The sequence below is a fragment of the Haemaphysalis longicornis genome, unplaced genomic scaffold (genome assembly GCF_048455015.1).
Source record: "Haemaphysalis longicornis isolate Haplotype H1 unplaced genomic scaffold, Haemaphysalis longicornis Haplotype H1 scaffold_12, whole genome shotgun sequence".
NCBI classification, from domain to species: Eukaryota; Metazoa; Arthropoda; class Arachnida; order Ixodida; family Ixodidae; genus Haemaphysalis; species Haemaphysalis longicornis.
In genome coordinates, this window is record NW_027526225.1 from 35,204,067 (window position 1) to 35,229,580 (window position 25,514).

The following is a 25,514-nucleotide window of genomic DNA, read 5'->3' on the forward strand; positions in this document are numbered from 1 at the left end:
GTTCTACGAACTCGACAAATAAGACACCCCTGTTATTCTTACAACCAGATCATAGTTCCTAAATTCCTTCTCAACTGCCTACCTTAGCATTCAAATCTCCAATAACTACGGTATACCGTGCAAATACAGTATACTGTATAGATACAGTATACGATGCTGCGGTATAGGGTTTACATAGTGGAGTAAAGTAACTAGTACGGCTAGAAACCACGCCGGTGGCGCACAGTTCAGCGCCATAAATATATTACTGACAAGGAACCTTACCGAGTCATTATGGAATTTCGTTTACTATTTATTTATTTGTTATTATTTTTCTTTATTTAGAATACGTCAAAGGCCCCTGTCGGGGTATTACATGAGGGATGGGCATAATTAGCAACAGATTATCGATTCAACAACAGTCTTAAATAGATGTGGGTCAGACTGGGCATGGCGAAGGCAGGCAAGTTGTTCCAGTCTCGGGCGGTTGCAGCAGAAAGGAGCAAAGATGAGCAGCAGTTTGTGCTGGCGGAGGATAAACGGCTCGGCGATGGTTTGTATGGCTGGATAATCGATGAGCAGGCAAGATGGCTGGAACGTTAAAAGAAGCGTGAGAAGATTTGTAAAAAAGACACAGTCGAGATATATAACGACGTGATTCCAGGTTGTTGAGGTGGCGACGAGCTTTAAGTTGGGAAACGCTGGAATGATAAGAGTACATAGAGTAGATGAACCGGGCTGCGCGATTTTGTACACATGCGAGTAAGTTAGCTATATGTCAGATGCTTCCAGGTAGCTCTAATAAAACCCACAGACATGTGTTGTTCCGATAAGCCCAAGGCCTCTTCATGCTATTCAATGTTCGGCGCTTCTAATTTAAGTATTGGCCACCTCCCTGAATTTTCGTACTACATCTGAGCCATCATAAAAGAGATCCGATTATTTAAAATATCTTTGTGATCCCAATCTTTATTCCCGCAGGACCTCAAGCGGATATGTCTCCTTCCAGGTACGGAGAACTTCAGAAGCGCTCGCGACGCTGAAAACGCTTCCAAGAATCGCTCGTCCGAAATACTGGCCCGTACGTTGCACAAACCTAGACATTCATCTACGTTCTGGTGCTGGCAACTGTTTATCCGAATCATATTTCAAATTCTACGCCGTCTTTCCAGGTGACAGTCGGAGGTCCCTTTTGAGGGCAACATCTGACGGTTCGAAGACGGACTACATCAACGCCGTATACGTTGATGTAAGCAACCATCGCTTCCAGCAAAATGACTGCTATATTGATGCAAAAATGGCAGCCGTTTCTCAAGGACGCCGTAGCTCCAGCATATTTTCAGATGTTTTCTTAAAGCATGATACTAAAGCCTGATCATCGTGCTTCAGATTTTCTAACCTCTTTGGGTCACATATTTTTATCTAGCGTATGCGTATGGCAACCCAACGCCGAACAATGCAGAGTCGAGATAAATGTAGTCACATCGTCAGAAATAAGGGTTTTGTTTTGAGAAAACATTTTCGGTAATATTTGTTCAGCCCAGTGTTTGTACCAAGTTACCCCTTCTATTTTTTGTTGGGGATCTGCCAGGTGCGTTAACCGGTATTTTTTCACTAAAAAATTAGCAACTACACCGCTGCTTCTATATCGTCCACTGCTTGTATACTTTTCTAATAGACAGTATTAAAAATGTTTTAAATTTTATGGTTACATTTCCCCTTAACATCCCTTTCGAAATCAGAAAAGTAATCAAATGGCCGCGCACAAAACACACTGCTGGTTTCATTCCGCTTCCCAACGTGATTTGGTGCCAAGGTAGTTAAACAATTTTACAAAATACCAAGGCAGGAAACATTCACATCCATGTCAATGCAGCCGAGCGGCTACACAGTAAAGCTGTACGGCTTCCTCAGAAATTCCCCAGGTGAATTCGTCCTGTCCATGACTTCAAGTTGTCGATCAATCCGCTCTCGCGCTACAAGCGGCTAGCCTCCTCGTTAGCTGACTTGGCAGAGGGACTGGCCTGGATAGGCGGTGGTCCCGGGTTCGAATCATCGACCAGGAGAAATTTTTCTTCAACTGCGAAGCTTCCGAGGTTTACCTTTGTACGGCTTACCTTTGTAGCCGTATTGCTAATTTGAGGTAAACGTCAACTTTTTCTTCACAGAAACTTACCCCACTTTGGGGATTTTCCCTAAACCTGGTCACTCAAAATAGCGTTGCGCATTGAAATCGAGGCCTCGACGGACGCCCGTCTGGTCGGGAAAGACATTAAAATACACAATACAGAAGATGCCGACCACAAGAGAAAATAAAGCAATGACGGTTTGGCACCCCGACTGCGAGCCTTGTTCACACTAAAGCCAGAGAAAGAAAGCTAAGAGTTTAGGAAGGCTGAAGAGCGTGACCTAAACACCTTGTCTAGGCGGGGGGAAGATTGTCGTCTTTGTGGTTCAGAGTGTTTTTGTTCCTTTGTATCTATATAAATTCAACATACAGCCTAGAGGTGTAGTCCGTCTCGTTGGCGACAGCGCGTGCCTAACCCCAGTCTATCTCATGGTATGGACATGTTACAGTCTATCTCAAGGTATCTTATCGCATATTCCATGAAATATACTGGGGCAAGGCGCGTGTTGTTGCAACCGAGAAGGACTTCCCCTCTAGGCTATCTTTAATATACAATGATACAGACGAACAAAAACACTCTCAACACCAAGGGCAGCAATGTTCCCCCTGCCTACGCAAGGTGTTTAGGTCACGGGCTTCAGCCTACTTAAACGCTTAGCTGTTTTTCTCGGCATTTCTAGTGAACAAGGCTCCCGTTAGGGTGGTCGAAAAGTCATTGTTTTATTCTCTCTTGGGGTCGGTGTCTTGTTCATTATGTATTTTATGTTGTGCCTTATATGTATTCGGGAAAATATTGTCACAGGGTGGTTATCAGTGTGGAGTGACTCAGCTACGAAAGGTGCAATCCACCCAAAGTGGGTAGGTGCCATTGGTGAGGGGGAGGCGGGCAGCCGAACCAGCTGTAAAAGAAGACAACACTCTTGCGGACTAGAGAATGCATGAGCTGAACGACCTAGAGGCCTTCCTGAATCCGCCTTCTAGATTATCTGTATATAACTTGTGCTGTACTCTTCACTCTCTACTTGTACTCTGTACTTGTACTCTTTACTTGTACTCTGTACTTGTACTTTGTACTCTTAACTTGTACTCTGTACATAACTTTTGGTTAGGTCCTTTACCTGCCCCACAATATTATGCATAAAACCATTGTTTCGAGCATTCTACAAAGAAAACGTTTTCAGCAGTAGTAAAAAAACAGTGCAAAGAGGAACGACAGAAGAAGCATTGCAGAGAAACGGAGCTTCGCTGCAATACTTCCTATGTCGTGTGAAAGCAATTTTGCAGAACTGCCGAAAAAATCACTTTGAATTGTGACACCTGGTAAAACATGATAATGCGGCTAAAACAACGTACTTTGTGGAAGGCCCAAGCTGGTTCTACAATCGTGGACGATTAAAATGGGAACAAAAAAATATGACGCAGAACACGCAGAAATGAAAACAGAGACCGTGGAGGTCCAACAACGGCGTTCTATTGGCATATTTGAAAATCCAGCTTTCGAAACTTTGTAACTGTAATTCGGCCACAGTTTAATTGACGTGAATGGGGAGAAAACACCCTATTTTTGTGTTCCGGTCAATATTTTCGGGATCGCCTTTGCCGGAGAGAGAGAACTCTTTTATGTGGGCTCAAGAGGTCAGCTCTGATAGCGGCAGTGCTTGCTGCGCAAGATGGGGATGATTACAATGCAGTGAGTGAGGTGTGTCAATGACTGCATAAATTTCTCCTATCTGAATTTCACTCATCATAAATTGTGACGTACCGGTATTTAATTTAGCTTGCTATTTCTTTCATTTTTGGCCTTAAGAAGTCAGTTGTGTTTTTTTTCCCGCAGGGATTCAAGAGGAGGAATGCATACTTGGTTACACACATGCCGGTGCAGGAAACCATCGACGACTTCTGGGAGATGATAGCAGGCAGCAGAGCCGACACCCTCGTCACGCTTGGGCCCCTTGAAAATGAGGTATGCATGCCGCGAGCACAGCTATTGGGTGAAAACTGGTATATTCAAGCTCTAATTAAATTTTATGTGTAATTCGAACTGCACCATTTTGTGCGGCCATGCTGTATAGAAGTACGTAAATAGCAGATTCTGTTTTCAACGTGATTGGCTAACGGCACGGGAAATTTGAACTGCAAACAACCGCACCGGCACCTTAGGGCCTGGTAAACAGCCAGGGACACGCACCCGTTGCCTGCCCACGAGACCGTGTCGACTTCGGAACGGAGAGAAGAACAGAGGCAGGAAGTAAAATCGGCTTACCAAATTTCAAAGCTACATGGTGGAAGTTCTGTAAGACGTGTTCTTTGCACAATACGTCCATGTGGCCGCGAGTTCATTGGTATATGGTGCATTGTCAGATGCGCTCATATCTCAGGTCACAAGTGCATAACCTGCCGCACGCAGTCACTACGAGGACAATAAAGACTGAAACCCCACGCTTCCGTGCGCTGGTAAGTCATGACTGAGTTGAATGACGACGGTGTCTTCCCTTTTGAATAAAGCGATAAGAGTCTTTTCGCTTTATTCGAGCAAAACGGGCTGGTAGTAATCTTGAAGGAAAAAAGCAAACTGAAATACGGGTGTTTTTCAAGTAACAAATTTTGGTCATGCTTTGTTTTTTTTCACTTTCTTTAGTTCAAACTATAAATTACTTAAGCTGAGATGGCATCCCATTTGGTTAGGATTAACAAGCTTTTTCTGTATATTCGCTTTAAAGGCCTGCTGAGTGAGTTACACATATGCGACATAACCTATTTTAACATCAATCGAAGAAACCTATTCTTACCCAAAGAAACCTAATATAACCTAATAATAGTGAAACCAAGTAATCGAAGCTGTGTGTCCTTATTTTTTTTTTATTCGGTCTGTGTCAGGTTCGGGCTGCTTTTCCACAAGGATGTACCAACTAGACGGATCAGAACCATTCGAATAAAACATTGTTGTGCTACATGTTCCGAAATTTGCTCCGTATGAAGACTATTGGAGTCCTGCGGACATTACCGCTTGGGCTTCTCGAACAAATACTTCTCGGTTGCTTCGGTGTGATTGTGTGAGTTGTAGCAAAAGGCAGCAATTACCAAAGGCTTTGTTATTGTCGCATCATGTGGCGTCACGTTATCCATTCCAATGACATTTTGACGCATATTACACCGACCGGCAGACTGGCTGCAAATAAAGAAGCAGCTTCCGCACAGAGAGAGGTCTCCTTCGTGTGCAGATATTCTAACCGCGTGCCATCGCATTGACTTATCATGGGGAAGAAATCAGGCCATTTCTTGTTTCACTTTTAGTCCGAGTTAGCGTTCCGGTTAGAACAATTGGCTACTCCTCTCGCGGCCCGACCCCCACACCAAACGAACCAAATTTATCTTTTCTTAACAGCAGCAGCCATTTTGGTACTGTTAGTGTTAACGTCGACGAGAGCTTCAGCTTTTTCTTCTCTTTGATGAGGCATCTATTTCTTTCGCCCTAGTAAAGCTATCTAGGTTGTTGCATCGACGTTCATGTGGTTACTTTCTAAAAATTAAAGCAGTTCCACTCAACGGGAAAATGGTCGGAAGTGCAGAGCTGTGATTATTTCACCATTGGGGCTGCGTTGCCATTGACCGCTCATTGCTACGAGATCTCACGCTCTTCTGCTCCCTGTCTCACTGCTCAATTGAATAAGTGAACAGAGGTGGTGTCCAATGCAATTCAAATTTCTCCTCCTTTCCGTGCAAGCGCGCCCTCTGCCTGAAGCAGCACGCGCGGCAGTTGTGTTCGTGTTGTGATTTATTTCATCTCGCATGTGCCGGAGCCTTACGGCGGAGGTTTGAACACGTCGTTTCAAGTGCACAGTACTTAAGTTTCCTGCCTTGTCATTATAGTTCGTTCGCTGTCACGCTCTCGAGCCAGCGGTACAATCAGGTGGCGTAGCCACATAACTGATCGAAGCAAAGCCCCACGGCGTAGCGGGATAACGTACCCAAAACAGAGGCTTCGAAAAACAACCGCTTTGTAACATCATTAGCGCTCGAAACTCCTGAACCGCTGGCACTGGTCAACGTCTCCCCTTGGTTTAGAGCAAAGAAAACTACAGGTGCATTTGATGCAACATCTGTGTAATTACCCGGCAGCCCCCGCGTCCCCCGCTACAAACTTAAGAAAGCCCGTTGGGTTGGTTTTACGACAGTAAGCAAAAATAAGTGGCCGCTTAAAACGACATGTTCAAAACTTCGCAGTAAGGCACTCGCACATGCAAGATGAAAGAAACACAAGAAGAACAGAACTCCCGTTCCCGTTCTTGCATGCAGTGGGTGGGCGATCACTGTGAAGGCCGGAAATTGGAATTCTATTGGACAAACCTCTGTTGAAATTACCAAGAAAGGATTGAGGCAGTGTGGCGAAGAGCATGAGGGCAGGTAGCAGTGAGTGGATAACGGAGCCACAGTCTATTATGGCGATTCACTGCTCTGCACTTCCGACAGCTTCCTCCTGAGTGGAACGGCTTTATATTTTTAAGTGCAGTGCACTTTAAGGTCCTGCATTCTCGTCGTAGCTCGTTCGCTGTCAGGCCGGCTCGCCACCGCCGCACTCAGGCAAAGTAGCGACACGGCGGACCCAGACAGAGCCACGCAGCGCGAAGGCGTAACACAGAACCTTCGAAAAGCAAGCGGTTTATATATTGAAAACCGTTCGAAGCCCACAACCGCTGGCGCTTGTTGTGTATCCCCCTGTGTTTGTCGCAAGAAAGCTGCAGGTGCATTTGAAGCAAAATGTATTATCATAACCGGCAGCCTTCTTGTCTGTTTAGTTATGAACGCCCGTTGGGTTGGTTTTTATGATATTAAGCGAAAAAAATGAAAGGTCGCACTAATTCGTACGACTTGAAGGTAACAAATCTGCACGCAACCTTCATCACTATCACATCACGAAGGTTTAAGCCCACGATTGCAGCCTAATTGCTTCTTCAAGCAGCCACAATTGCCTTCAATCCATCATTATTTCTATGAGTGTGCGCTTCTTCATTTTCGTGGAAGAGATAATTATGGAGATCACATGGAGTGGCATACACTATAACGTGTCTTTCTTGTTCCAAGCAAGCATTGCCACGATTACGGCGAACGCCGGTATTTTCTTTGCCAATCTCGGCCAGACTCCTTAGGTGGCTCTATTACTGGCTTGATAAACGTGCGCTGGGGACGGTGGGCGGTCGTCGCGGTGCAAGCGTACACTAACGCTGGACAAAATCTTGATTTTTTACCTGCCGCGCGGTCGCCTCAATCAAGGCCCATCTCCCTAAGTGGTTCTGTTTGGCTTGACGAACGTGTGCATGGCACGTTGCACGATCGTCGCAAGGAATGCACACACAAGTGATAGAGATTTTCTTGGTTTTGCTGACTGCGGAGCGGTCGCCGCGATGCCCGCGCTCACGTGCGCGCGCTGACCTGAACGTTCATGGCAATTTCTTGGTATTTTTAACTGGGAAAAACCGAACTTTTACTTGCGCTGTTTTAGGTGGTAAGTGTTCCAGCACTTCGAAGGAGAGAAATTTAAATTGCTCTTGGAAAGCCTGCGTTAAATTCGTCACTACAAGAATAAAACAGGGAGCGGAAAGAGCGCAAACTGTGGTAGAAATAAATGGATAACGGCGCCACCGCCTCTCTGACAAAGCACTGCTCTGCAATTTAGACAGCTTTCAGATTGAGAGGAACGGCTTTATTTTTGTCCTCCACGGTCACTTTTTTTTGCTTACTATCGTCAAAAACAACACAACAAGTGTTGTTAACTAAATGGAAACGGGGCTGCGAGTAATTACATATATATTGCCTCAAAGGTACCTGCAGTTTTCTTTGCGCTAAGTAATGGGTCCATCACGACATCCACCAGCGGTTCAGGAGTTTCTAACAGTTATGACTATATAAAGTGCTGGTTCAACTCTGGTGTTAACTAGTTCGTTTTGTTTTAAGGGCAGAGCCCTTTAGGGATCCTCCTTACCGTCGTAGCTCCTTCCCTGTCACGCAGTCTAGTCACCGCAGAAATGAGGCAGCGTAGCGACGTAACGGACCCCAATAGAGACTTCGTAAAGCCAGCGGTTTATATAGACATAACAGTTAAAAACTCCTCAACCGCTGGCGATTGTCATAAATCTCCACCTTCTTTATAGAAAATAAATCAGCAAGTACCTTTGAGGCAAAATCTGTGAACATAACCGGTAACACCCGCGCTCGTTTAAATAGGAACGCTTTTTTGTTGGTTGGTACGATAGTACGCGAAAAAAGTGGTTGTCAATACCGACGCCCTCCAAACTGTACAGAAAGGCTCCGGCACGTGCGAGATGAAAGCAAGCACAAAAACAACAGAACTCCAGTTCGCGCTGTTCAGGCAGGGGCGCGCGAGCATTGCGAAGGCAGGAAAATTGAATTGTATTCTACAAACCTTCGTTCAATTCATGGATAGAGAAGTGAGTCAGGGAGGCAGAGAGAGTGAGAGAGAGAGGGGCTTCTTTATTACGCAATATTATTAGTGGTTTCCCAGTCCAGGAGCCCATGTGCTCTCAAGGCTGCGTAGCCCTGGTCACACGCAGGAGCTGGTGCTCAGGTCGACAGCTGGACGGCAGTAGCTCCCACTGCTCAAGGGAAGGGGGCGGGTTCAGAGGCGTAAGGACTGAGGTTTTTGGGCAGTCGAGTAATATGTTTGTCCGAGTTCCCGGTTCCTGGCAGAATTTGCACTTATCAGAGTACTGTGCACGAAAGAGTAAATGCATAGGATGGGGTGCGGAAGAATGTCTCCCTGAATTTTGACTCAGTGTGTTTTGTTTGCTTTTGGTCAAAGATGTGTGAGAACGGGGGAGGTCTGTCTCATAGTTCGAAAATATTGGTTGGTTTCTTGGAAGGTGAACATAGGTGCAGAAGCACCCCCGGTGTGAGCGGCTCGGTGAGTGAGGTCTCGATCCTGTCGATGAGCACAAATGCTGCCCGTGAATGCCGAGTGGGCGGGAATCCACAATGTCCACGCGATGGGCACGCGGATGTTCTTTCAGCAGTAGGCAGTGAGCGATGGCGCCACAACTTAATATGGCGAATCAGGCTTGCTTGCCTTCGTCAGGCCCTGACAAAGGCAAGCAAGGTAGAAGAATGATTGTTGCCAGAGTTTCAGCAAAGAGACTTGCGTTCGTCAGACCCCTCACAAAGGCAAGTCTCTTTGCTGAAACGTTGGGAACAATCGTGTTTCTACCTTGTTCGAAGTTTTCTTACATACATAATACATACATACACACATACATACATACATACATACATACATACATGAAGCGAGTCAGAATAAGAAATGATGGGCTCGTTGAAATAAGACAGAAATAAGGGTTGGCAGTCAAGAAAACCTCGGGAAGCAAAGCGGACGATGTGGTAGGTCATTGAAACAGACAAACAATTTGGAAAGAAAGAAATTGGAGAAAAAAAAATTCCCACTGGGTGGATCTGAACCTACGACCTCAAGAATACGCGTATTGTGCCATGACCACTACGCTACCGGCCGGGCTGTTTTCCCCTCCGCTTTCTGGGGTATTTATGTTACGGTATTTTTGTTTCCTGCGATTGGAAGTGGTAGCCAGCACCAGTCGGACTACTCGGGGTGAAGGGTTCCTTCTTTTTAACCCCTGCGCCGTGACTCGAGTGTTTAGGACAAGTCGAGAGTGGTCGACCAGCGTTGAAACCTCCTAAGCTCCCTATGGCACCAAGACAGCCAGAAGAGAGGCCATCTCTTTTTATGTAGCGAATAAGGATAGGAAATGAGCGGCTCGTTGACTTGAGACAGAAATAAATGTTGGCAGCCAAAAGGACCGCTGAGAGCAAAGCAGAGAATGTGATAGTCATTGAAACAGAGAAAGAATTTGGAAATACACAAAGAAAGTGGAGAACAAACGCCTACCGGGTTTGATCCGAACCGACGACCACCAGAAAACGCGTCTGGTGCGATGACCACAACGCTACCATCGGGGCCATTTTCCCCTCCACTTTCGGGGGTATATATGTTACGGTATTTTTGTTTCTTGCGGATAGGGATGTAGCCATCACCACTCGAACTACTCAGGGTGAAGATTTTTTTTAAACCCCGGTGCCGTGACTGGAGTGTCTACGACATGTCGAGTGGCGCTGGCTAGCACCCCCAACAACAGGAAACAAAAATACCGTAAAAAATACCCCTGAAAGTGGAGGGAAAAATATCCTCGCGGGCAGAGTAGTGGTCATCGCAAAAGACGCGTATTCTGGAGGACGTGGGTTCGAATCCCACACGGCGGGCATTTCTTCTCCACTTTCTGTTTTTTGGAATCCTTTATCGGTTTCAATGACCTGCCACATTCTCCTTTTTGCTTTCCGTGGTTTTTCTGACTGCTAACCATTATTTCTCTCTACATACACACATACATACATACATAGATACATACATACATACATACATAGATACGTACGTGCATGCATACGCTCACCCATAGAAGGGAGGTACATACATACATACATACATACATACGTACGTACGTGCATGCATATGCTCACCCGTTGATGGGAGGAGGAATCTTTGTCGAAGAGTGTGGCTACTTTACATTGGCTGCGTTTTATGCTCCTACACTTTCATCTCATGTACGTTTCCTCCCACAGACGGTGACACCAAAATTCTGGCCTGATCTCAAGTGCACGACGAAGTACGGGGACGTGACTGTGGAGCAGAAGAACGCCAAAAACTTCCAGGGCCTTGTCTTCCGAACCTTCATGTTGACCCAAACCTCGGTGCGAAAGATTTGTTTTTTGCTTTGCAAACCACACCTCAACAAGGCTGCTCTAAACGCTTCATTAAAAATCAGGTAGAGATAAAATGACGTTCGCAATGGCCAGAAAAAAATATCGTTTGGAAAATCACTATAAAGTCCGAGCTTTAATTTTTTCAGCGGCTCATGTTATCTGAGACCCCATAACCTTAATTTGTACGGGAACACTCTTTCCAGTATTTCAGTTCATTGAATTGCTGCTTTCATTGCCAGCATCGAAAATACTTGCCCAGCAGTGAACCATGGTAACCACTGAACTTAACTGCCCGCATATAGACAAGAGGATAACAAACAGAAACTAGCATTCACCTATCAAGTTGATCTAACATCTACGAGCACCGATGCAAATTACTACAACTTAGCAGGGGTATGTTCAAAGTTATGTTAATAACTGTTAAATGTGAAGTGGTAGTTGTCTTTACTAAATATTTCTACCCAATATATTTTTGTGAAGTTTGGCTTCATAGGAGTACCAATCTCAGCGGAAGCCTAGTGCGATGCAGGAAATAAAAATGAAGCTAGAGAAATAATTATAAGCAGTGCCCTTCCAATAAACTGTCTGCAACTACTTAAAAATGTTGAAAAAAAAACTAAACTCTGCTTTAATTCTAGAAACTAGAACACCGCAACTCACTCAGTTTCACTCCTGGCAAGAATTCCTGTAGTTCATACAAAATATTCGAAAAAAGCTGCGAATCTATCGCGTCACTGCTGACATGACCTAAGCAGCGACGCCATTGAGCCAACAATAAAAACGTCATTTTCCCGATGTTACCTGGCACTAGCCCAATGTCACATGATTAAACAGCCCTAGACAAAGCACTACAATTTTAAAGTCACGTTCTGTGCGTGGAGCTTAGTTAGGTAACGGCCAAACACACAAACAAAGCCCTGTGACGTTATAAATATCTGGCCCAAAGGCGGCTGGAGAGTTGTCACTGCTTAATCTGTTTTACTTACTGTTCAACTTACTTTTTTCGAGTATGCGACCAAATTTTATACCCGATGTTAGACTAAGTGTGCAAGATTGGTCTTCCGCAACTGTACAATTCTCTCTCATACTCTTCATTGTTTTAGTAACGTCTTTTGCTATAGTTTCTAAGAAAATTACGCTAACCACCAGCTCTCTTTCTGTACACTAATTCATAATGGTACACGTTCCTAAAGTATTGTTACGCGAGTGGCCGGATGCATGACATCCATAATGGAAGAAACGAACGAATATTGAATGGGCAGCTATGACTGCTCGAACACCGGGTTTACACCGCTTGCCGTCTTTTTTTTCGGAGTCGAGTCGGCATAACGCAGGACGCCCCTGTAGATTCACGTAGCCACCTATGAAAGAGAACAAACTCAATATACGTGATTTCTAATTTTCAGCAAAGCTTTTAGGGGCGAAGCACGAGTTTTGTCCGTCCGGCGTCCGGCGCCCGCGCTCACGGCGCCACAGCGTGTAAATAGAAACACCTGTGAACAAAAGGTTCACGAACGATTTACAAGAACAAAATAAAAGTTTCACAAAATGTGACAAAGAGAGAGAGAGAGAGAGAGAGATAGATAGATAGATAGAGAGAGAGAGAGAGAGAGAGAGAGAGAGAGAGTGCTCCTGGAGAACCATGCTGCGCATGCGCGAGGAGAATTGAATTGGATCGGAATAAATGGAATTGTATTGGATTGAATTGGAAATCAATTTAGCGGCAGTAAGATCTCTCACGCGTGGTTTACGGTAAGAACGATCCCTAGTGCTTCGTCCATTCATCATGATTCATGATTTTTTTACTTTAGGTCAAACCTTGAGAATGCATCGTTTCATAAATCGGACCTTCCATGAATACGCCGAGGCCAAGCCTCATTTTATCTATCAAGCCGAGGTCAAGCCACTGCGTTGTGCGCTAGCGCAGTGCAAACTTCAAATCTGTGGCTCGTTCTTATGGAGCGTGCAGACAGGGGGATTGGAGAAATAGTAAGTGCCAGCTCCGACAAATTCAGGTCGGCGGCTCTTACATTTGCGCAATAAAAACGTCTAACCAATCATTTTCTGGGAGCGGTGTGAAGCAGACGATAATTGAAAGAGCAACAGTCAGCTCAACCAGGTCAATGTGGCGCCTTGTGCAAGAATGCTTTCAAAAGCGCGCCAATGCTGGTACCTGTCAAATATAGGAAGGTGGAAAAAGGGACTGGACAAAACGATTAATCGGGCGTACTCTGTGAATAAATTGTGCTGATATTTTTCCCTATTTTTTTTGTCACTTCTATGCCGAGTGCTAAAAAAGCTTTCTTGTGATCACCTTTCCCAAAGTGGCTGCGAATTATTTTTGTTGTTGCTGTAAGCAGTATACCAAAATTGCAGTGCTTTGGTTCAATTCTCTTTTTTGGTGCGGGTGTTCCTTTTTTGAAGAGGCTTAATAATGGATTTACAATGACCAGGACTTTTTATTGCGTTTTTCTAGGGGCCACCCCGTATAGTCAAGCAGTTTCACTCCGAGTTCTGGCAGAGGCATCGGAGCGTACCCAGCTCAGCGAATATCATCTTGGAGATCCTGCATCGTGTGGAACACTGGCAGAAGGAGGCAGAAGGAGGACCTGTCGTAGTTCAGTGTCTGTAAGTTCCCAAACTCTTCTACGTACTGAAGTTTGTCGGCGTTATTTACGTGACTGGTGTGCGGTACGCACACCAGTAATTCCTAGGGCTAACTTCCTCGGTACTTTTTCAAACATACCGTAGAGTGCTTTGCTTTGCAGTAAAGTAAAAATTGAGTAGAAGTTCACTTTTGTACTGACTTCAATCCTTTAAACCGCAAAAAAAACTCTTAGCCTACATTGAAGGCTATGTCAGGTGATTTGGCTCATTGTTTACATTAAACGAGAAAGACATGACCGAGAAAAAAATCAGAAGTTGACGGGAAACTGCCCAGACATAGCGCTTAGTTACTTTTCCTGCTACGGGCCGCGACTTATGTGTGAGCGCAATTCTGTCTTCTATTAAAGAGAAAGCTTTCTTAATGGGACCAACCGCGTCTTTCCAAGAAACAATGCATTTCCCTCTACATCTGATGCTCGACCAAAATTGTCTGATTAGATCTCCGGACACACGGTGCGTCCGAGAATCCGGGGTTCCATTGCGTTAAAAAATTACTTGGAAATAATGAAAAGCGACACCTCTGGGTAAGGCAATACAGGCAACGATTGCGAAAAACAAGTACAAACGTATGCAATTAGATTGTTTCTAGATGATTTTATATGTTCTAAACAAATCGTCGCATTCGTTCGATCTACGTTTGCGATTTCGGTCTTTGAAGGTGTTATAATGTTACGCACTTTCCGCAAATGTTGGACGCACTTTCAGCATTTGCGCTCTTCTGCATTTTCTTTAGGAAGGGATGGAGGGTTTTTTGCGACTATTTCGATTTCGTTTTCTTGGTTAAGTCATGATTCTCAGTCAAACGCCACATGGCATACACTAGGCCCAACTTTGCTCACCTAGAGCCATCGAGCCTCCTTGCGTTTGCTATTCGTGCTCGCCTCGTATTCCGGATGCCGTCCGTTTTACTAAAATCATGACGTCAACTCAGCCTATTCTCTTTTTAGCTCAATCAAATACACCTTCAAAAAACTGTAAAAAATTCCTTCAAGAAACGGTAATAGCATGTCCAAAGACAGAAAGCACGGTCTTAACTTGAAGTAAAATTTTAAGAATGTCATCTGGACTCGTCTTGAGAGGCGCCAGAAACTGATTACTATAACATTCAACGCAGATCTCTCGGCAGCAGCCACAGAAGCAAAAGGTCGCTACTTGGCGGTTAACATATTGGCCTAATTTTCACCCCACAGTACTTCCTGATAATAGATATGACCTCAGAAACTTTTACCATAAAACTTCGCAGGTTTATAGCTTACATCAAGAACGTTGACACCATAAAACATAAATATCTTCTTGTTTAAATGAATGTCCCCTGAAAAGTGACACTTTAGTTTCCCGTACGTGAAAACACGTAGTTGTACCCCTTATACATTAAACCAGAGAAACTATTGATGCGTAAAACCTCCGCACATCCTCCCTCGGCTCCTTCTTCCCGTACTTGAACGCATGACTCGCAATGGCCTTGTCCCCACGTTACAAATAAAATGTGTCGCAGTCTCCTTTGCTTCCCTGCACAGGATATTATTGCAAAAGAAAGAAGAATTGCCGGGTAAAATCAGTACCCTTAGGACAGAAGCGCTCCGCACCCTGGACATCAAGGGGACTTTAGATAATGTCACGAACTAAGATAAATCCCAAGGCCTCGCTTCTACAACCTTTAAAAGGAGCTCCTTTCTGAACGACCGCAATGGCAGAGCCAACTTTGGGCACCCTACCTGCAGTAAGTTCTAGAAAGCAAAATGGAAAGGGCCAACTACGTCCTCTCGACGATTTTATGTTGTAATAAAAAAACACACTACTGCTGTTACAGCAGATTCCAGTTCTCAAACTTGCAATATACGCCAATAATTTCCCTCTGTGGGAACTTACCGGGTCCACAGGAGAGCAACAGCACATCATTTAAGAGACGATACCAGTAGAATGTAAAGGCTTACAATCCCGCGCTCTTCCATGTGCTCTTGAGAATCCACCCAACTAACACTATGCAAACCTACTCAATAAAAAATGCTCAGACAATTCAGGACCCAGAAGTCTGAAGTGATGCCAAGCCGGTCCCGCCAGTTCCTCACCAAACATCCCAGCAGAGGGAGCGTTTGCACAAACTGCGTTAAAATTGCAACAAACTGTCGCCCTATTACCTGAGCTAACCAATCGAACCCATCACCTAAAGTGCAAGATAGGTCAATTGGACAGTAGCGGCAAATCATGCGGGGCGTCATGGCTGTCGCAGCACCAAACGCAGAAAGAGCAGCTGAACATAAGGACACGCCAGACAGCAAATCATAACTTTGGTTAGCTGTAAAATCATTCACAAAAAGACCGGGGCTTTTCCGACAAAAAAAATCATCACGGGCGGAGTGATCCAAAAAATCCAACCGTTACGCTCAGTTGGATTTTTCTTTGGCGAAATTTGCTTCGATTTTTGTGTTGACCTATTAGCTTTTCTCTTCCCTTTTCTCACTAAACGTTGTTTTGATGAATCGATATTTTAACCAATATCAAATGCTTCACTTTGTTTGCCGGCGCTTCCGGAGATAGGTTGTTTAGAGCCTTTGTTGACTATCTTTCTGTTCTTTCTGCAGACATTTTGTACACAACTTCTTGAACACGAAGAAGCCGGATTTTTGCCTTACTGAATTTCTTTACCGTTTCAAATTAAACAGCCTCATCGCTTTTCGTGCGAGAAACTATGGCGGCGTTTAATTATGCGCAAAATTCCTTGTGTTTCTCGAACAAAATATCAGTGCAGAACTGCTTCAACGCGCATCCCATAACTTTGCAAGTTCACAGGACCACGACCAGCTTTATAGATTGCGACGTGCCCAAATGCAGCAGGCGACGATGGGCGTCAGCGTGCCGAAAAATTGCTGTGTAGAGATGGTGAATTCCGTCAGGTGGTGGTATATTTATCCCACAACCTCGCAGGCTTCGCTTGATTGCATCGGCGCCTGCGACTGGATGAATAACCTGTAGCCATCGTACAAATGAATACCTATTGTATCGATTACCACTTATAATTCGAGACAGCACTGAGAATTTTCGGTTCAACCGAGACCCGCTTCTCAGCTATGCAACCTTCGACGTAGACGAGTAAACCACAATTTACCATACCCGCCTGCACAAACAGCACCCCTTATTCTTGAGCATTTCAATTCATTTAAACATTTGAAAAGTTCATCGACTTTGGATTACGTCCCAAAACTGTGTTTTCACGTCGCGCTTTTGTATACACATGCAAAAGCTTACAAGCAGTGCCTAAATTAGTGTAGAGGGCCTCCAACCGAGTCATTGTGTGCGTGGATTCACCGTCATTCGTACGTGAAAACATACTGTTTTTTTAGCGAACGGAGCACTAATCGATGGGAACTGTTTCAACGGTTGCTGCGTTTTTACCATAACTCGAGCCACGCTCGTAGGAGGTTCCTTGGGGTGGCTTAGAAGCCCCACTAATGGCAAAGTTGACATGACAGCCGGCTCCAGTATATGTCTGCTGTGAAAATTGCAGTAACCTTCTGCATATCCTTTTAAACCACTGCCCAGTAACGAATCGATGAAAACCTGGTAAAAAATTGTCTTTGCTTTTCTTTCGGGATAATCTCTGCTGTACGCAACAATAACATCAGCTGGGACATAGTAATAGTAACATTTCATTTTATCTCATGAAATATACAAATCAACATCGGATCAGCCCGAGCAATGCAAAGCTTGCCGGCAGTAAGCAGGGTGGCTAAATGGTATTAGTGAGCGTGAGTCAAAACAGAAACGTTTTTATGCCGGTACCTTTTTAGGCCACGAAGACAGGAAACCGAAAATATTTCTTTAGTTAAGGAGATAGCAAATCTTAGGAAATCATGAGCTCTAACATAAGAACCAAAATGTGTGTGGCATCGCGGTATACCAAATCAAGGACTCTGTCTGAATGGTCAAACCAGCACATGAAGGGACAAAAAAGGGCTGCAGCAGAAGTTTTTAAAGATAATCGTTTGAAAAAAGCGGGCATCAAATGCACGCAGCGTGAAATAAGTGAAGAAATCGCCGTCAACGGTGATATCTGCATTGTAGGCAACGATGAGGACAATACCTGTTTTATATGCAGTTTACTTTGGAAAGCCAGGTGAAAGAACGATGACAGAACAAAGATATCCCATATCTAAGAAATCTGTATGGAAGTGAGCGCACAATAACTTTGCGTGTGGGAACTGCCATGAGGGAACGTACATTGTATAAAACACAATACACTTCCCGAAGCTGGTTACAAACATAGGACATCCGAGTGTTCCAAGTTAAGTCTCTTCAAAAATATACACCTAGATATTTCACACTTGTCGAAATGGGAAGTGGAACAGAGTGGTAATCCTTGCATTTTGAGTTATGAAGTAGAATCAGCGTGCTGCCAGTTTGCAATTCAATTCGATTCACTTTTATTCAGCAAAAATTACGCCCACCTCCCCTCGCGGGAACCCTGGTGTGATGCAACGCATCTCATCGGGGGTTCCATTGCCGTTTTTCAGCGTATTGATTACAATTATAGCAGGGATCCTCACGCGAAGGAGGGGTGGGCGGACGACCGTCGACTGAGGCCGCCGGAGCGCGGCATGCCGCTTTACATTCACAGCGCCTGAAGGAGAGGACAGCGCAGAGAGAGAGAGAGAGAGTACTGCACATCCGCAGCGCGCGACGCGCCGAGCGCAGCGTCGCCCACCGGCACCTAGCAACGGAGTGAGAGCGCGCTGCACCAACCCGCAGCTGTTTGGGAGAGAGTGTTCGCTATCCGAGAGAGGAGAGGAGGAGAGGCTCAGCTGTGCGGACAACGCCGGACAGACGCCGGAAGGACAAAAGGGCGAGCATGAGATGCGTTGCATCTAAAAGTAACAAAAACATTCGCATAACAATGCTCGGACCCATAGCCAAAGGCTTGTCGCGGTCCGAGCAAAGTAAATACATATAGGTGTAATTTTTAACACACTGCTAACATATTGCTGAATATTAAAATATTAGTAATATATAACTTAAGATAGTACAGCATGAAACGTGGTACACGTGCATGGGAATACGTATGGAACAATACCAACAAGTTCACAAATTCACAACATGTTGCTTAGGCAATAGCACACTTATATATCAAATTGTGGAGAAACAGACAATAACATTCAAACAGTCTCCAGGCTTGATCTAACAAATGCTTTTTCAGTGTTCGAGAAAAATGGGGACACTGTTTGATAAAGTACGGTGCATCATGTCTTGACGCCGTTAAACTGCAGTAGCTGCTCTCCATAGACATTAAAAACGTGCGCAAGGTTCAAGTTCTCCAGCGAGAGGCTTCTGGTGCTACGCAACGGGTGATGAAAGAACACACATCAAAGGGCCGATTGTACCTTAAAACTATGCGCACACAGATAGATATTTTCAAACACAACAAGCGTTCGAAAAACAGGACATTCATTTTCCAGAAGAGTGGCCTGCAAGATTCGTAGTAATCGGAATGTTTTATGATTTTCAACGATCGTTTCTAAAGTTGCCTTATGGGATCCAAGTATGTTTTTTTACGTTCTTCCCTAGATTCAATATAATACGAAATATTTGCTGTGGATAAAGGCGAAGTACAACATACGGAGTATATTTCGGTAAAAATAATCTCGAGCCTGTAGCAGGGCGTGGCAACCTGAAGAGAGTTTCTGACAGATGATATGAATGTGATCCTGCCAGTTTAAATGACTGTCAAGAGTTACTCCGAGATATTTAAATGATTCAGCTTGTTGTAGCTCTTGGTTATTTATATAGAGGTTAATACAAATGGCGGCAACCGGTATTAGTCGGGAGTGAAAGGTGATGAACTTGGTTTTCTTGGCAATAATAGTCAACCTGTTAGTTATCATCCACTTGAACACTGAGTCCAATTCTTTGTTCGCTATGGTTTTTAGTGCCATAAGTCTGCCAGCAGTAATTATTATACAGGTGTCATCAGCATACATGAGTACTTCCGCAGTCTGAAGCGCTAATGGTAAATCATTGACGTATAAAGAGAATTTCGAAGGCCCGAAAACTGATCCCTGCGGGACCCCTGCTTCGAGATACTGCGATGAAGATGAAACGTTGTTCATGATTACTATCTGTTTGCGTTCACTGAGGTAATCTAGTAGAATTTGAGATGCACTGTTACAGAATCCACATTGCTGAAGTTTTTATTTGGAATATTGTGAATCACCGTATCAAATGCTTTTGATAAATCCAGGAATATGACGCACACAAGCTTATGTTTATTTAGCGCCGTATTAACCTGCGTTAGGGCAAGGACTGCGGTCGAAGTGGAGCGGTGTTGACGAAAGCCATGTTGTTGTAGGCAATGTATATTGTATTTATTTATAAACTTGTTTTACCCGTTGGGAAGAACTTTTTCAAAAATGTTTGTAATTATATTAAGAATTGAAATTGGCCTTTAATTTAGAGGGTCCGAAGGGTCCCCTTCCGTATATATTGGCACAACATCCGCAATCTTCAATGACGAGGGATATATAGAAGATTTAACGGAGTGATTGAACAAGTGGCATAATAGGGGACCCAAAATGTCAAAATATTCTTTTATCATCCTTGGAGTAATGGCATCCATCATACCAACAGATTTGTTAGACGTCATTAATGAAGCGACGTGTTGTATTTCTTTTACATCTATATCGGTCATTGCAAAGGAATTCGGTAGGCAAGTTGCCAAACTAAGTTCATCTGATGCAGGTGGAAGTTTCTGTGCTAGTGACATGCCCACGGAAGCAAAACTGTAATTAAAGGTGCCAACCATATTGATTTTGACAATGTCAGGAAGTACACGCGGAGTGGGTGGTTTGCCTGCGACTTCCTTGACGATATCCCAAATTTTTTTAGTCTGACGGTTAGCTTGCTGTATGTGACTGGCGTAATAATCTTTTTTGCGGGTTCTTAACTTTGCCACCAATTTATTCCGCATAGCCTTAAACTGAATAAAATATTATTGATTTTTTCTGTTGTGTCGCCATTCATGATATAAATCGTCCTCTGTTTTAATTGCTTCAAGAGTGGCCCTGTTCATCTAAGGGCAGACCGGCGTATCGCGGAAGCGCGGAGAAACGTTCTGGCTCCTTTTTGCTCCCGCGCCAGTAAGAGCATTGATGAAGCTAGAAAATTCAATATTGACGTCATTGTGATAACTTTTATCAAAATTGGCGATAGAATATTGTCTCGTAAAAGATCGTAGTCGATCTTGCTCACACGTCTGGGACTTTCGTGCCGTGGTTGCGGGAAAGAGTTAACTTTTATCAAAATGGGCAGGTGGTCGCAGATCGCCTGACTATAAACTCCGGCCGTTACACCTGTCATTCGATTTGAAAGAGCATAGTCGAGTAGTGTAGCGGATGAAGCAGTCACTCGCGTGCGCTCATTGATTAAATTGTGAAAGTTGAATGATCTCAAGGGTATTCGTAATTTCTGTGCATGGCGCTATGAGTGTCAATATTTATTTCTCCAACAATTGCGATCACCCCTTTGTGATCGTGTGTTACTGAAGAAAAGATCGTTTCAAATTTTTCCAAAACGGAATTCACACAAGAATTAGGAGGCCGATAAACAACACCTACTATAAGGGACGATTCCAGCACAACAAAAAGAGATTGGATAAACGGTGTGCTACAAGTAACGCCTAATAAAATTGAAAACGAACGTTCACTTTTGATAAAGAGCGCAGCACCACCATCCCGCGAACGGGATACACGCGCCTTTGATACCAGAGTATACCCAGAAATTGTTATATTTTCACCCGGCGTCAGCCATGTTTCTTTTGTTGGTACTATTCCGAAAATTTGTTCTTGCTGAGCTACGAGCGAAACAAGCAGATTGACGTTTTCTTTCTTTTGCTGCGTACATTGCAGGGAAAAATGGACGTGCAGGTTGTGCCTTTCTTGTTGGTGACAGGCATTCGCATGAACGCAAGTTACACACGGGTGACCAATATACATCTTTACACAACCTGGTCGAGATCCTCCTCGCACGCCACGTGAACCGCTCGACAATTTTCAGTTTTCCTGAGCTCAATTTTTTCTTCAGATACCCAAGCAAATTTCCATTTTTTTTCTCGCTTGGCTTGAATTGCCTTGACGAGCAAAATCTTGCTCTCCGGGCAAAGGTGCTCATTCACGAAGACTTTCCCGCTGGTATCAAAACCAACGGCTTGTGCGTTCAACCTATGCTTCTTCGCAGAATACAAGAATTTGCCGCGTCTGCATTTGTACACAAATTTGATGATCACATTAGGGGGACTAGGTTTACGCGTAGTGACTCGGTGAATGACATTCATTCATTCATTCATTCATTCATTCATTTATTTATTTATCCGTCTTCTGTAAAGGAATAATTTTCTGGTCAATCTAAGCACGCAGTGCATGTAAATTGACCAGGCAGCTGGTGAAACAACACATTTTCATAAAAAGTAACGCAATAATACTTTCGCATATGCACTGAACACTTCGCAGTGCATAAACCCAAACAACACATAACACGCACACACGAAAGGAGCGTCTTCTTGCTCCCAAAATTCATCAAACGAAATTAAGTGTTACAGAACTCTTATCAAATGAATATACCAATAGCACACTCACTTACAGCGATACAATTCAATTCGACTTCAACAGCGTACAGACATAAAGTAACATGAATACAAACAAATTGAACACAAGGCGGTAAAGAAATCCCCACATGTCAAGTGGCATTACCTACTCAGTGTTTATTAAACCTCCACACCATTGTGCAATTGCGTTGTTCAGCTTCAATTTCGTGTTTATCGTGCATATATCATCAGTTATTTCATTGAATATTTCCGGAACATAGTAGTTTCGTACCCTTTTTCCATAGTTAGTGCACACTCGTGGTTTTACACACCTTTCGGTTTTTCGCCGTGCCACGCTCTTTCTTACTGGAACTCGAAACTCTTAAGTGAAATAGTGGTTCTTCAACACTACACATTTAAACAGTTCTTCTAGTGGTAGTATACCCAGGGCTTGGTATTTTTCTTTTGTACTAACGCTATCTGACGCTGTAGCATGAGTTATGCTTTTGACTATTTTTCGAATTACTTAATTATTTACTTGTTTTTTTGTTTTCCGAGCAAGTACCGTATAATGTGATTCTACACGAGAGCAAAGATGCAGCTAGCGCCTTATACACTGTAAGCTTAACTTTGAACAAAGCTCTACCTCGGAGGTGATATGTAATTGCAGCAATTGACCGCAACTTGTTACGTATATGTTTAACGTGGCTTTTCCATGTTATCAGTATGAGACATCTTCATCAGTAACAGTATCAGACACCTTCATCAGTAACAGACACGTCGGTCTCGAGGCAGGATGCCATTGTAGTGAAGATTGTGTCAAGGTTGTCTCTGTCATTTATCGAAATTCCTTTCACATCTAGGTTCGCCCGCCTATACTGTACTGTTTCAGTTTCACTAGCTCCTTTTTTACTTTAAGTTGTCTGACAACCGGTGTGCTTTCTTTCTGCACCTCCAGAGACTGTTCTTTTGCTTCCGTGAAATCCTGGCAGAAGCTCTTGATGTCTGCCCTAAATTCTTCAAAACTTTCGTTTATGAACTGCATGGAATCTTTCACAGACGTAATTTCTTCCTTGATAAAAGTGCTCGAGGAGTCAACCTTCTTTAGCTCACATCTAAGTTCAATCAATGCTTCGACGAACTTCATAGTCGTCTCAACTAGGACCTTGGTTATTTTTTTTATACTGCCAGGGGCTTTTTCCTCAAGGCGTTTAGCCACATCGGACAGAGCATCACACTTTCTTGTAGCCATTTGAATAGAAAAAATGTACAAAAATCGATCAGAGCATCAGACAAGTCCGGCAGCCACCTCAAAACCACCAAATAGAAAGACGGGTTGCAACCCCAACAACGTCTGCGGTGAGTTGAAAATGTGATTAGGGCATGCCTCGACACGGCTGCCTGGACCAGTGTGAAGTGTCTACTCTTCTCGCTTTTAGCTTTATGTGGGCGACGGTGACGCCTCCCCCGCAGCGATGCCAAAGTGGTCGTCACGTGCTCAGCTGCAGTTTCCGCTGCCGGCACGTGCGAGCATCGTTCCTCCGGCAAAAGGATGACGGGCCGAAGTGCCTCTGGTGCGTTGAAATTGGGATTAGGGCATGTGTCGACACGGCTGCCTGGACTAGTCTTTTGTCTTTGTCTTGGTGAGGATTCCAGAAACATAAATATTTTGTTTTGTGTGGTTTGTGCAAATAGAGTCATAAGAATACCAATACCTAACCACGATTAGCATCTGTTTGAAGGGAGTGCATTGCTGAATTTTAAAGAGATTGAATAGACACAAGAACGGTGTCACCTGCATACTACAACAGAGGAGTCCTTGTTGTGACAAAACAGAAACCATTGAAGACAGGTTAAGCAACAATAGCAATAAAATAGACCCCTGTGGCACTCCTGATTCAAAAAAAGAAATTTTGAAACTCGAGAAATTGTTCATCCGCGCTCTTTGTGTTCGTTTATGGAAGTAGTTTGTTAAAAGTTGAAGAAATAGCCCCGAAAACCTAAAAGTAGAACCTTTTGAAAATTACGCCATCTTCCCGTGGGGAACCATGAGGGGGATGCGAAGCATCATGTGGGCTCAATGTAGGTTCCATTGTGTTGCCGTTATATTCTTTCATTTATCGGAGCAGGAATGGGAACGTAGTGTGAACCCCCATATAGAGACAGAGAAATGTAATGTAGAGACAGTGAAGAGACCGACACCCACGTTACCTGATCGAACACCTCCTGGTTCTCGTCTTTCTTTATTGCGTGCTCACGCTCCTACCCCGCTGCCCGCCCTCTTCGTCCTGTTATCTAGTTGAGGTGCAAGGCGCGTGGAACTTCCCGCCACAGCTTTCCACGGGAAATTCAACATCCTCCTCTAAAGGTTTCAGTTCGTCGTTTCCTTTGACGTTCAGCTTTGCGTGCCTTCGTTGTATCAGTAGCTTTAAGACGTAGTTTGAATGAGTGAAGGACATAAGGCGCGTTCGTAGCACATGCTCCCGTCTCGGTTTGTAGCGCAGCGGGAAGAGCGCAACGAACCTCCCGTTGCGGCCAGAGAGTCGTGGGATCAAAACCGGGCGCCGCCTAACTGTTTCTTTTTATAGTGTACTGCGCTCACGTCAGGTCAAACGCAGACGGGGCTGAAGATACGGGCATGCGCAGTAGAGTGCGGAAGGCAGGAAACAACGAGGGAGGGAGACACACAGCCCCGAGCATGAGATGCTTCGCATTTACAATGGGTGAGAAACACAGTCGAATGTTTTCCTGCCATCCAGGAAAAGAGCACAAGAGACGTCATTATTATCAAAAGCAGAATATATCATGTGACAGAATCCTTCTAAAAGCGTTCTCCTGCCCTAAAGCCAAACAGAGATTCTGAAACAAGGTTATTATTTTCATGAAAAGTGCTCATTGTACAAAATAGATGGTTTTATAAGGTTTGTGCAATATAAAACATGATAGCTATCGGTATGTAGTTCGCAATCGCTTAAAAGCCGCTATCTTTATGAAGCACGTTGACCAGAGCCATTTCAAGCTCATCATGGAGGAAACCATGCTCCATAAAAGAATAGCACATAAAGATTTTCTTCACTTCTGGACTAGCATGGTTTTTTGTGCCTCTTGTAATAGTCATTTAAATATTTCTAAGAACTTTGAATAGGCGTTTTTGAGGGTAACGCTCTGTAAAAAATCGTCCCACTCAAAATCAGCTACGGATTTATCAAATATTTCTAAGTCAAGGATACCCAGCTGCTCCGCACTAACATGTGTCCTCTTAGACTCTGGTAGAAAAGCATAACAACAAACGAAATAGTAATAGGCAAGTTTTTGCTTGATAACCGAGGAAGGGACGTCAGATACTGGTGCTCTAATGATCACGTAGTCAAGACATGACGTTACCAATTT

The 25,514-nt window shown here is 44.1% G+C and overlaps 1 protein-coding gene across 1 annotated transcript in view; it reads left to right on the forward strand.

Annotated features, from left to right (window-relative positions):
- The window catches only part of LOC144162561 (receptor-type tyrosine-protein phosphatase kappa-like), a 73,486-nt gene that overhangs the window by 42,312 nt on the left and 5,660 nt on the right, over positions 1-25,514 (forward strand). Inside the window, exons 10-14 of the mRNA XM_077693152.1 lie at positions 961-1,060; positions 1,152-1,228; positions 3,942-4,070; positions 10,748-10,876; positions 13,365-13,516. Coding sequence (XP_077549278.1) covers positions 961-1,060; positions 1,152-1,228; positions 3,942-4,070; positions 10,748-10,876; positions 13,365-13,516 — 587 coding nt within the window. The remainder of the gene's footprint in view (positions 1-960; positions 1,061-1,151; positions 1,229-3,941; positions 4,071-10,747; positions 10,877-13,364; positions 13,517-25,514) is intronic.